This window comes from Rattus norvegicus, chromosome 3 (assembly GCF_021556685.1).
Source record: "Rattus norvegicus strain SHRSP/BbbUtx chromosome 3, alternate assembly SHRSP_T2T, whole genome shotgun sequence".
Classification (NCBI taxonomy): Eukaryota; Metazoa; Chordata; class Mammalia; order Rodentia; family Muridae; genus Rattus; species Rattus norvegicus.
The window spans coordinates 24,020,858-24,034,159 of NC_141536.1; the positions used below are offsets into that span (position 1 = coordinate 24,020,858).

A 13,302-nucleotide genomic window follows, 5' to 3' on the forward strand; every position below is an offset into this window, starting at 1 on the left:
ATGCCATGTGGTCACTGACCCTAAGATCCTGTGTGCTTACATCTGAAGATGTTATTAATAATTCATGGTGTGCTGCTCTTTTCTTGGACCTAGAATTATGCATTCTTCACCGTAGCCCTGTTTCTAATACATGGGAAATGATATTTATGAATCACTGTGAACACTTGAGTGAGTTATATAATTCCTGTATTTCTCTTCATTTTGTACTGTTTATAGACGTACACAGTTTAGGAGGGATAGGAATACTAATCAGGAGCTCATACTCTACTGTTTTAAAGTTTTTGTTGTAGCTGTATTTACTACCATAAAATCTAAGTTCAATACCCAGAGCCCACATGGAGAAAGCAGAAGACCTATTTTTCTCACTTGTCCTCTGACCACATCCACATTGTGGTCTGTGTTCATGATCCTACCACATGCACAATAAGCAATAACAAAGAGACAAAATAAAAAATGCAATTAAAGTTTTAGAACATAATTTGCTTATGTAGCCACATTTAATGAAGCTAGTCCAAGGTTTAATGTTTATTTTATACTGCTTTGAAAGGATATTATTAAAATCACATGGCATAGTACGCATATATACAAATAACAATTCTTCCAAAATTTCTAATTACTGTTTATATAAATTTCTATGAAATTGTCCTTTCTAACTTTTTACCAAGGTTTCATCTTCATCATTTGGTTTACTGTCTTTTATCAAAGAAAATGTTATTATAGACTTCAAAGAAAAAAATTGAATGTACTGCAGATTCATTGTCTGTAAATAAATACTACATAAAAGAAAGATTTCTTTAGATTATTGCCTTGAAGACACATAGTAAATGAAAATATATTCAACCAGGAAAATAGTATGCCCATCATCTTGGTGAATGAGATGACTGTTGTTAATTAATATATTTATTTTGACATGAGTAACATTTTAGAAAGATTTACACTAAAATTAGACTTTATGATTCTTCTTATATATTTTGAACATTTAATAATAACACGCAACAAGAAATCATAAGCTTCAAGCACTATGTTTATATTTTCTGGAGAATGTTCAAAAAGCAAGATAGAAATAAAAATGTTGCCATGACATGGATAAGTTTTGTGAAATATGTTTGCATGATATAAGAATGTTTAAAACATTTTTAAGTGATGGATGGTAAGTAAGAATGTGACATCACAGTAAACTATACAGTCACCCTGCAGAATCTTTCAAGGAAATTTAGATTTTGTTTTATTAATAGCCTTTGAGAAAATTGGATATTTTCCAACTTCTTCTGAGATATTTTTGCAAATACAAGGTTCGGGTTTTCTGGCATTGAAGTGAGAACTACCCCTCCCTTTGGCCAAACCCTGTGTTCCTGTCTGTGATTAGGATGGATTTTCCAAAACAGCAAGGAAATGGAAGTGTCTGTCCTTGTAACAATAGAGGTAGACCAGGAAAGCACTAAGTTGTATGCACTGTTGTCCAAACAGTAGAGGCTTATTGTGCTTTTCCGTCAGGTCCAGAATCAGTGACTACTTAGGGAAGTGCTTGAAACAGAAGCCTCTAAAGCTGTAGTCTGCATGAGATAGGATGGGTTCTATGAGTAGGGAATGCATGCATTTCCTGAAGAGGTAAAAAAAAAATTAAATCAATGCTATATGAGTAAAAGAAAAATGACTTCCATAATAAACTGAAGACTTCTTTTTATCTTGGGTTCATTTACATTCCCTATTTTCCTCCCACATAATTAAACTAAGAAAAGTATTTAACGTAATTGTTCCTCCACTTCGCTCACATGGTATAAGCAGAAAATCTGTATAATTTCAGTATGACTAGTTTTAAAGCTTCAGGAGGTCGCGTGATACACAAGAGGAAAGCCTAAGCACAATTTAAGTTAGGAGAGTTGTGCACAGAAATTATCTCCTATTTTCACCTAAAGCATGGGCCTTATAATAAATGGATTGTGATCCATCACCTAAGGAAACCTTAACCCACAGTTTCATGAAAATTGATGACCCAGAGTAAAGTTTATAAGATTGTATCTATTGAAGAAAGATTTTAAATGCATAACATATTAGGAACAGCTATAAACACATTAACAAAATTACAAATAAATATAAAGATTGCAAGGACACCAGCAACAGGGAAGTCGGTTTCTAAGCATCCTATTCCCTGATCAGATATCGAACTGTGGAGGTGAGCCAGGATATAGAATTAGGTGTCAGCAGCATCACAGTTATTCTGTGCAGCCTGTGCAGCCTAACGCATAAAGTAAACTTACCTCGCGGCCTCCAGAGTAGGGTGCACTCCAGTGCTAGTTTTGGTCACACACACCGTATTGAATGATGATAACCCTGCATGGAATCTGATTACCTTTGCGTTCACAGAGATCCCTACCTCATCAGAACCATCAGCACAGTCAAACTCTCCATCACACCAGAACCTTGATGAAACACAGTCTCCATTGCTGCAGAGAAAATCCCTCAATGTACAGGTCTGTGGTTCTGAAGATAGAAAGACAGCATGGGGTAAGGGTGTTTATCAGCTGCATTCTGATCACCGTGAAGAGGTAAAGAAAAAATGAAAAGAGACTAGGTAAGCAGTCGCAATTGCAATTCTTTAGGGTAAAAGTCTCATGAAGAAACTATGAAACATCGTCTATTAATTTTGAAATGCAAATTTAGTTATTAATATAACTCATCATTAAAATAAAAAACTATGTAAAGTAGGCTATTGTTTATAAAATATAACAGATAAGTACAAACAAATGACAAATGTAGAAAAATTATATACTTGTTGACTGTGACATGGACTTTTTCAGTTACAGTTCTATGCCATTTGATGTATTTAATAAACATTTCTTCCCTTTGTGTATGTATTAGTGTGTTTAACAGCATAAGAGGAAATCTAACAACTGACACTTTTAATTATGAATGCTAGGGATTTTACTTATCTGATTTTGTCAGAGGAGAACACAGGGTTCACCCTGGGTGCACAAACAAAGCATTGGCCGTGGAAGGGCTTGCTTTCTGTTGATTTTTCTGTTTGTTTGTTTCTGGGTTTTTTTATGCCTATTTGGTTTTGTGATTTTACTTTGCCCTGAATAAGTTGTCAATTTTTAAAATTTGTTCACTGTAGATTTAATTGCCCATATTCCTTGTAGGACTGAAATTAAGTAGCATGCCTTAGCTGTTTGACTTAGACCTTAAGAGGAATGTGCTTTCTACAATGTTGAGGACAGATTACAGAACCTGGTTCTGGTAAGTAATCATTGTGACAGCTGGGTATCACCATTCTCCAGATTCTTATCTTTGATGAGGAAAATCCGCCGCCCTTTCCTCTATTCGGTGTCTTCTTAAAGTGTTTTATATATTCATTTAAACTTACTGTTTGGTTATGTAAGTCTACTTTTAGGTATTAGATAAATATTCTTTATAGTTTCATTCCTGTCTCTGCAGGTGAATAACATGCAATGTTATCATTGTTCATGTGAAGGAGGAATAGCTAATAGACATCTACCTGAGGAAATCTAAATGGAGACTCATATTCTCTCTTCATAATGACTACGAAAAACTCAGCCTTCTATTAGAAATCACTCTACTTGAGCTATTCAACAGTGCAGCCCTCTATCAGCATCCCTGTCTCTGAGCTGTTCAGTCTCTGAGCATTAGCAGTGTTTGGTTGGTCTCCTCACTCCTACATTTTATGAATGGTATCTTTGATGTATTGTTCGTAGTCATTAGTATCAGAGAAGAAATGTTCTGCTTTAGAACTGACTGTACATTAGCATATGACCGTTGGTCTATAAATAAAATATGTTTCGGAAGAAGAACAACAAGTAACTGGGTGGGTTTAACAGTGAGAACCATAACTCTAAATTTCAGCCTAGCCTGGAATGTGGAGCCAATCAAAACTATCTTGGATGCACAGCGAAAGCTTTCCTCAAATAAAAACCAAGATAATAAAAACAATAGCAAACAAAAAGAAACAAAAACAAAAAGCCCACCAAAACCAAATGATACCAAACACAGAAACACCACTAAATAGATATTTTCTAACATGTCTGTCTGCTCCTTTGTTAATTTGCATATACATAATATAACATATAATTCCCAATCTTAAACTAACTTTTTGCCACTAATAATGCCTATAGCTGCAACGGACTAACAATCTTTTTGCATTAGGCAGTAAGAACATGTATGGCAAGTCCATTAAATAACTTACTGCTCAAACCCTAAAACAATTCTACAAGAAGGCATGGACATCACTATTTCCCCATCTAAACTATCAAACTGGGGAACAGAGAGAATACAGTCTTTAAATGACTGAGTACTCACACTAGTTAGTATATAGCTGAACCAATACAGCTAGATATCCAATACCATGCCTGTAGCGATTGCAGTATATGCTCTTTTCTACAGACTGCAGAACAGTAGGACGCTGACTTTCTTTTGCTCGGCCTCTATTTTACTTCTTTGTTTGTATCATTCCCACATCCAAAAGCTATTATATTTTACTGGAGTTGTAAACTCGAAGAGTTATATTTTAGAAAAAGTTGATAGTGAAGTATATGGTATTTATTTAGCAATAACTGTTAACAATCAATATAGTTTTCCCTAGAAATTTTTCCTTAGAAAAATAGAGATAAAGTGTATTTTTAGAAGACATCATACCTAAATGCCCAGAAACTGTAGAAGAAACATTTACATACATGTGTTGAATGTTAGCAAAATTCTTTCTTTCATGGTTATAGCTTGTATTTATTTTATTTCCAGGCAAATATATTTTCTGTGTGCTAAATAGCTTCATAGTCATTGACATATTTGATTATATGAATAGTTGGATGTTGCTGACATAAGATTAGAAAAAAAGGAAGCCCTTGGTCCTGCCAAGGCTGGACGCCCCAGTGAATGGGATTGTTGGGGGGAGGGTGGTAATGGGTGAGGATGGGGAGGGGAACACCCATATAGAAGGGGGAGGGGTTAGGGGGATGTTGCCCTGGAAACTGGGAAAGGGAATAACATTTGAAATGTAAATAAGAAATACCCAATTTAATAAAGATGGAAAAAAAGATTTGAAAAAATTTACACAGTCTGTTGGAGGCACTTAATACTTACACAGTGAATTTGTTCTATGAAATGTTTGTCATAAGTCATTAGAATTGCTGCTCTGGTAAGAAAGGAGAAAGACTATTTGTCTTGAAAATATTTTTAACTGAAAATCTTAAATCCAAGTAATTTTGCTATGCACAAAAATTTACCAGCATGTACACCAGTGTCACTGAGAAATCGAATATATTAATATGATTCTAACTGTCATTTATATGGTAAAGGACAGAGTTACTTGTCTTTAGATAGCTGAAATTGAAACTCTTTTAACTACATTTGAAGCAGTCAATTTTAAATCTTCAATCACTTATCAAATCTTTAAGCCTTTCAAATAAAGTATAAGTGTTTTCAGATTGGTGGTCAGGTAGCAGTATCTGTGCTATTAAAACTTTGGCAGCAGCGTGGCTGTTTCTGGCAGTTTACCAATCTGAAAAGAAATTTTAACTGCAGTCCTTTTTCCTAGAATTGCTAAAGTGTTATACCCATCCTAACGGTCTCTATTATATACTGTATATATCAACAGTGGTTGGGAAATTTAGCACATGAACAATCTACTATGTTTTCCATGAATCTTCTGAGGCACCTTGATAGCCAAGAAGCTTCTGTAGGGCTAGGTCTGTCTTCGAAGATTCCTGGATTTCAAAACACCAATAAATTTTTACCCACGTAGAACTGCTTAGTGTTTGCATGGCTTTAATGTTCCATTTGCTTCTCGTTCATTCCATGTAGAATTTTCAAATGTTTAAACTTCAAAACCATATTGGTGACTATAGACCCCTTCATCCTCATACACATTATGGATTTGACATGTTAACATACTGTGATGTTGCATTAACATATAAGATCTTGTTGCCTATGCTTCTTTTTTCCTCTGTTACAACGTTATTGTAATTTATTCTTATACACTCTCGTATATCCTCTGAAATGTCCATATTCCTTGTCTTAGGCAATAAAATCAGAATAAATATAAAACTCAGAAGAGGTCACACATAATTTGCTATTTTAAATGAACATTTTCTTTAGTTTTTTTTTTGTAATTTTTTCTTTGCTTCTTTCTTTTCTCAGAACAAGGATTTACTGTATAACCCTAGAACTCACTCTGTAGAGCAGGCTAGCCTTGGTCTTAATATAATAAACATCCACCTGCTTCTGCCTCCCATGTTTCAGAATTAAACGCATGCACCACCTCCCAGCCCCTTTATTCTTTTTTTGATGGATATGTTTCAGTGATTAGGACACTCAGAGTCCTGTCACCTTTCTTTTGCCATAAGGTGACTTCTAAATTTCTGAGCAAAATTTTCATACAGTTTTGGGAAGCCCAGCTGACTAAGAGGCAAGCTATCTCAACCCCTGTTCTTCTTTTCCATTTCTTATTAGAACAATAATCTAACTTCTTGTATAATTTCAACAACTCAATGAGCAAAGATCTGCCTTAGCTGAGCCTGGTGATATAAGATATTAATCCCAGGTTCTTTGGGTGGTGAGGGAGGAAGATCATAAATCCAAGAGCTGCTTGAACAACAAAGTGAATTGAAGGCCACTTTGACCAGTTTAGTGGAATTGTGACTCAAATAAATGTAAAATGTAATAAAGAATTACCCTAGAATGCAAAATTCCCTTGGTTTAATATCTAGTTACAAGCAGGACAAAAAGGCAAGGAGGAAAAAGGGAAACTTCACTAAGTTTTCTCCAAGATTACTTCTCATCTATCCTGTTGTCTTTCAGTATCTTTATTTTTTTTTTCTTTTTTTCGGAGCTGGGGACCGAACCCAGGGCCTTGCGGTTGCTAGGCAAGCGCTCTATCACTGAGCCAAATCCCCCCAACCCCAACTTTCAGTATCTTTAAAAACAGTGTATTTGTTCAAGGAATCGAAATGATTAAGACTAAGAACATCAAAAAATCTAAGAAATATCTGATGCATCAGGCATGTACATTCTTATATTTAAATTTATTTGGCTTTCATTAGTATCAGCATGCGTTAATCTAATTTTTATTTCAATCACTGGATATACCTAAATTCCTTCTAGGTAAATGTGGTTTTAAGTGCTGATTAAATGAATCTAAGTCTCTAATAAATCCATGTAATTTTTTCTACATTTAAAAAGCTAGATCCATTGAGATTACATATATAAAGTAATATCTACAGGTGATCCTACATTCAGCTATTTGAAATGATTGGATTGTCAGCTATAATCCCCACTCCTCCAAAATATATTCAAAACATTAGTGCATGTTTTGCAGACTAATTATCCAAGAGATTCTCTAAGGTTTTCACTCCACCAACTACAGGCCTTCCATCAAATAAAGTATTGTTATGTAAATTCTGTCTTTGCTTCCTGGGAATGAATGCTATTAATCCAATGTAATGAAAAGGAGATATTATTTTTATCCATCTGCTTCAAATCCTTTTAGAAGGAAACAAAATATAAATATTTAACAAATGTAATTTTTTCTTTTAACTATGTTGATATTACATTTTCCTGATATATAAAAGCATTGGTAAGAATTTTGCTGAGAAAATAATGCTCAATGACAGACACTCTGCCTCAGTTATGAAATAGGATTATTGGACAATTATTAGTATTAAATTCATTGCGTGAAATTTCAACAAGCAGATGCCATCAGTGTTATACTATTTTCTGAGCAAAGCATCCTGAATGCAGATGGTGTTCGCGATTCCAGAGAGGATAAATGATAACTCACTGAAAGATTCTCTTGAGTGGATTTGTAGTGGAAAAGGATTGAGGCAGAAACGGAATGAATAGCATCCGTTAAACATGATATGTGTTGTGCTGTCTGCACATCAGTTAGCTCATTGTATGAACTTGCATCAAGGGCTTTCCTCATTGCATACTAATGGGCTGCATTAAACCTCATGATACTCTCCTACCAATTCTGAGAGCTGAAAGAAAATAACTCCTGGGGTAAGCACTCCAATCATTCTATCCTTTAAGAGTCAGGTCAATTTATTCTGAATATTCTGTCCAAATGTGAATATATGTATAAAAATGTGAGCTTCAGGACAGAGAGGTCCAATATCACCTTAGCTGAAATAAAAATTACCATTAGATTTATTGAATGGGCTGACAGACTTGGAAGGTCATTAGGCAAGATTCACTTACTGCAGTTTTCTTCGTCAGAATTATCACTGCAGTCATTCTGACTATCACATCGCCAGTGGTCTGGAATACAGTTGTTGTTCTTACACTGGAATTCATGAGGTCCACAAGTCTTTTTATCTGTAATAGAAGAATCGGCATTTGTGTGTTTGGTTTCCATTAAGACATCCTGACAGTGGTCTAACTGTAATGTCAACGTATAGCATGTTCAGAAATGCACAGCTTATCGCGTCTCATCAACTGTAATTCAGTTACTGACTGAGAAGCATTCTGAGGAGGAAATGAGCTTCAGTACTGAGACCACTTGACCTTTTGCACTTGTTCCATGTTACAATTGGTTAATTAGAAATCAATTAAACAACAAGCTATGTCTACACCAGTTTGTCAGGAAAAATAATGTCAGCATTGTCCCAAACTCTACTATTCTTTCTGATATCCACTCTGTTTCCACTTCCAAATAATGTAACAAAATAAATTGTCATTAATAAAACTGTGGAGTCACTCTATCCTGTTTCAGAAAACCTTATAATCACACAGAGTTTATAATTATATACTATCCAAGTACAGCTACCTGTTCATCGATATGTATATAAACTGCCTGTGGTTAGCTGCATATTATTGGTCAGTCCTGGCTATGATCCACTTACGAAACTATTGTATGTTGACTGTGCTCTTTTCCAACAGCTTAGGATGAGGAACACTTTATGTTGCTGATATGTTCAGATGTTTATAACTCTTTAAGAATAATAATTTATTTCTTATATGACTTCCAAGGATAAACTTAAATTACTTTATTTTTCACACACACACACACACACACACACACACACACACACACACACACACACACCACATATTGCCAAAAGGTTTTTATAGAGCTGTGACCTGAATCTGCTACATGAAGTCAGATGTGAAATTTTCTTTTCATGGCATCAAAGTCATGATCACAATTTTGTAATCATTAAACCATTTCTGAATTTAGACTTCCAAATTTGGGATGCTCGACCTACATCAATGTCATCTAATTTGTGTACAAATTCGCTGCAGTCTAAGGAGAAATATTACCAAGACTGTGACTGTACACAAAACCAACAGAAACTTTTTCACGTTTAAGACTTTCTATACATCTGACTAGCAAGGCAACTGCTGTAACAAAGTCTATGCTCACTCCTGATTTAGTACTTTATATAAGTTGAGTTCAAATTCCTGTGAGAGAAATAAACAATGGAAACATAAATTTCAAGGAGAGTTTCTACAATACTCAAATGCAGTATCTAATGATGCAGAGTATAAACTGGTGCCTTTGAATTTTCACTGCTCTTTGGGTAAGAACATGATGTTGTGCTGCAATGCTGGTTATGATTTAACAAGGTTACATTGCTTTTCCCTTTTATTGGAAAGTAAACTCAGATATTTCTAATGAACAGTGTGGTGACACTATTAACCTTGATCGATGGTTTGGACTGATTTGGGATTTTAAGGATCAAGATATTATAAATTCAGAAGCAATTATAAGGTGAAAGCCCAGCTAAGGAAGTGTTTCTCTTTCAAGATACACATAGATCAACTCCTCAATCGTTGTTGAAGTAGGTATAGGAAGTGTTCTTGGAGAAGTTAACATACTGAAGGCTTGGGCCTCAGTTGGCAGAACTCCAGTCCAGGTGATTGGATCACGAGGGTGCCAAACTCATCAGCAGTGCCCAGAGTCAAAAGGTTGTTAGGAATAGGGTTCTTTTTGGAGTAAGTAGGTCACTATGGTCCTGAATTTGAAGGGTATGTTTTGTCTCCAGCTCCTTGCCTGCCTGGGTCTATGGACTGCAGGAGGTTAGGCACGTCCTTACTCCCTTATCGTTTTTTGCTCAACATCTTACTGGCCATGGGCCTAAAAACAAGGGGGCCAGATACGCAATCTTTTCCCCCTTTTTATGGTTAGAACAGTGTCTCGTATTTGTCACATTTATGAAATGCTGAGTTGGAGAGCTAATCCTGAGACTGGCAGGAATGCTTTATGTTTTCAGACTTCTAACATAAGTGAACTAAATGTGGTAGTATGCATCTGGGGAGGGTTGTCACTCTCCATTCCGAAAATGCACAGTGTAAACTTTAAGCTCCGATTGCTAATGAAAAGCAAAGTGATTTAGGCACAATTTAGAAAATTAAACAGTAAATATTCTGAACTCAGCCCCGCTCCTGGCTAAGCATTTCAATAAAAACAAACATTCTCTATTCTCATAATATCCTAATGAAGGATTATTGCTTTTAATTAAATGAAAGAGAAACACTAGCATTAGAAAGTTTAAGTAATTTCTCCAGTCTTACAAAGAAGCTCAATAGCAAAACAGGGCATTATATTCAGTTAGTGCTCCGGAAACAGTTTACAGAAGGAATTCTCATGATCGAATTTAATTTTTTTTTCTGAGAGAGAGAGAGAGAGAGAGAGAGAGAGAGAGAAGAAGAAGAAGAAGAAGAAGAAGAAGAAGAAGAAGAAGAAGAAGAAGAAGAAGAAGAAGAAGAAGAAGAAGAAAGAAAGGGAGATAGAAAAGTTCTGTCTGTATTTCTCCTCTAAACTTCTAAACTTCCTGGCTGGGTAGTATGATCGCTCCAAAGCTAACCTGTGCCAACAGCAGGAGCTGTGCTTAGTGGTTTATATTATGTTTTTCCTAGTTTATTATTTAAAGTCTAACTTACAATCTGCAAAATTTTAATATAGTATTCTACACACATTAGCCAACAATGAAATATGCTAGCAATATCAGAATTCAATTAATGACTAAAAAATGAACCTCAGTACAGAACAATTTGCATAATTATTTTATTTTGGCAATTAAAAACTCCTCTTGAATATGGCTCTCTGTATAAACATTAATTTTATCTATTAACATACATTGTTTAATTACTTTAGATTGTATTATAAAAGTAAATGAATACATAAAAATATCAGAATCAGACAGAAAATTAGCGGTGTGATCTAAAATTATGTTAGCAGCAGGCATGGAAAATCTCCCTAATGAAAATATAAGGTTAGCCTACTTCTAGTTTGAATTAGTAATTTTTGAATTTCCTCATAATCAGTTTAAATTTATTTTATATTATGGTATTAGAACTATCATTTGTAATTAATTTAGAAAGATAGATCTCAGTGGAATGCCCTCTGAAGGCATAGTGTTGGGGAAAATTTAGTTGATATTTTTATAAGACCATGTATACTTAATTTCAAATATTTAAACTTCAGCTATAACATATATGAAAACCATATAAAGGCAAACTGTGTAGATGCATACATATGTATATCACTATATATACTACTTATATTTCTTATTAGTCTGATATAATGTATTATAAAAGCAACTTGGATAATAAAGGAAGGATTCATTTGACAAATCTTATGAGGGTACAATTCTCCATGATAGGGATGATGGAGAGCCAGAGTCATGAGACATCTGGTTGCAATCTATATACAAGTAGAAAGAAGACAGCAATAGATGCTGGTGTTCAGTTTCCCTTATTCTGTGTGCCACCCAGAATCTCAGGTCATGGGATGACAATACCAGTATTAAGAGTGAGTTTTTGAACTCCCATTAAGCCACTCTAGGAAATCACTCCCAGATCAGTGCAAAGGCTTCTATACAAGAAATTCTTTCTTTTCAAGTTGATAATAAATATTAACCAACACAAGCCCACTCCTGAACACAATCATTTTAATCTGTAAAGCTCTACCTCTTGTCTCCATAATCTCATAACCAAAAGTTCCTCCACTTCCTCCTCCTCGTCATCATCATTCTTCTTCTTCTTCTTCTTCTTCTTCTTCTTCTTCTTCTTCTTCTTCTTCTTCTTCTTCTTATTATTATTATTATTATTATTATTATTATTATTATTATTATCACTTTTACTTTTTTATAGTCAGGTCACTACCCCCTCCTGGTCCGCCCTCCCACAGTTTCTCATCCCATTTCTCTTCCCTGCTATCTCCAAGAGGATGTCCCGAACCACACACACACACACACACACCTGGCCTCCCTACTCCTGGGCCTCTAATCTCTTGAGCATTAGGCATGTCTTCTTGCACTGAGGCCAGACCAGACAAGAACAATCCTGGGACAGACTTTCTGACTGTGGGATGGCAACCCCATCTCTTGACTTGATGCCCAATCTTTCTACTAGAGGTGTACTCTACAAGTTCCCTCTCCCCACTGTTGGATATTTCATCTAAGATCTAATGCCTCTCCCTTAATCCTAAAAGTCTCTCACTGACTAGGTCTCTGGTACATTCTAGAGGGTCACCCCCAACTCCCATGCCTCCAATAATGCATATTTCCATTTATTCTGTTGGCCCTTCGGATTTCTATCCTGTTCATCCTCAATACTTGATCATGTTTCCCTTTTCCCCTCTGCTTCCCTCTTCCCATAGCCTTTAAGAGTTGAAAAAAATCTTTGAAATATTCAAAACCTTAAATCCCTTCTGCAATTCAAAGTAATACCCCTCATTTCTTGGTACTTGTTTCCTCTATTAGTTATGTTCCTTTGTGTCAAAGCATTTGACAATATACCTCAAGGAAACATTGGAAAGTGTATTTTGGGTTCACAGTCCAGCAAGGCAAGGAAGACATTCTGTAGGAGGACACAGCAGCTCATCACACAGCATCCATTATTTAGAAGCAAGTAGATAAATACTGGCACTCAGAGTACTTTCTCCTCCTATACATATATGGTAGGCCCATGTTTGTGGAGTGTGGCATTCATGTTTATGAAGAACCTGACTTAACATTACAAACCCCCTTTTGCTTTTTTGAACAATATTTTTTGTGACAAGACTCCTTTTTATGACTAACTTACTCTTAGAATAAATGCAGTTACTAGAAAAATACCAACTTGTTCCAAGAACCATGTCACCCTGGCAACAAACATAATTATCCTAAATATACAGCCACTCTACGTCTATCGACAACCAATCAGTTTTTAAGGGAAAAGTCCCTAATATCTCAAAGTAAATTGACTAAGCTAGTAACCATTGTTCAAACCAAGCTGAAATCATTAGTAACCAATAGAAATGTACCAATCAAATGTTAACCAATCATATAACTGCCAAGTTGGAAAGTC

The 13,302-nt window shown here is 35.3% G+C and overlaps 1 protein-coding gene across 2 annotated transcripts in view; it reads right to left on the reverse strand.

Annotated features, from left to right (window-relative positions):
• Positions 1-13,302, reverse strand: part of Lrp1b (LDL receptor related protein 1B) — a 2,085,328-nt gene that overhangs the window by 152,844 nt on the left and 1,919,182 nt on the right. For both annotated transcript variants that reach the window (XM_087654909.1, XM_087654910.1), the window contains exons 67-68: positions 8,209-8,325; positions 2,375-2,481 (exon numbers count right to left, since the gene is read on the reverse strand). In XM_087654909.1, coding sequence (XP_087511035.1) covers positions 2,375-2,481; positions 8,209-8,325 — 224 coding nt within the window. The remainder of the gene's footprint in view (positions 1-2,374; positions 2,482-8,208; positions 8,326-13,302) is intronic.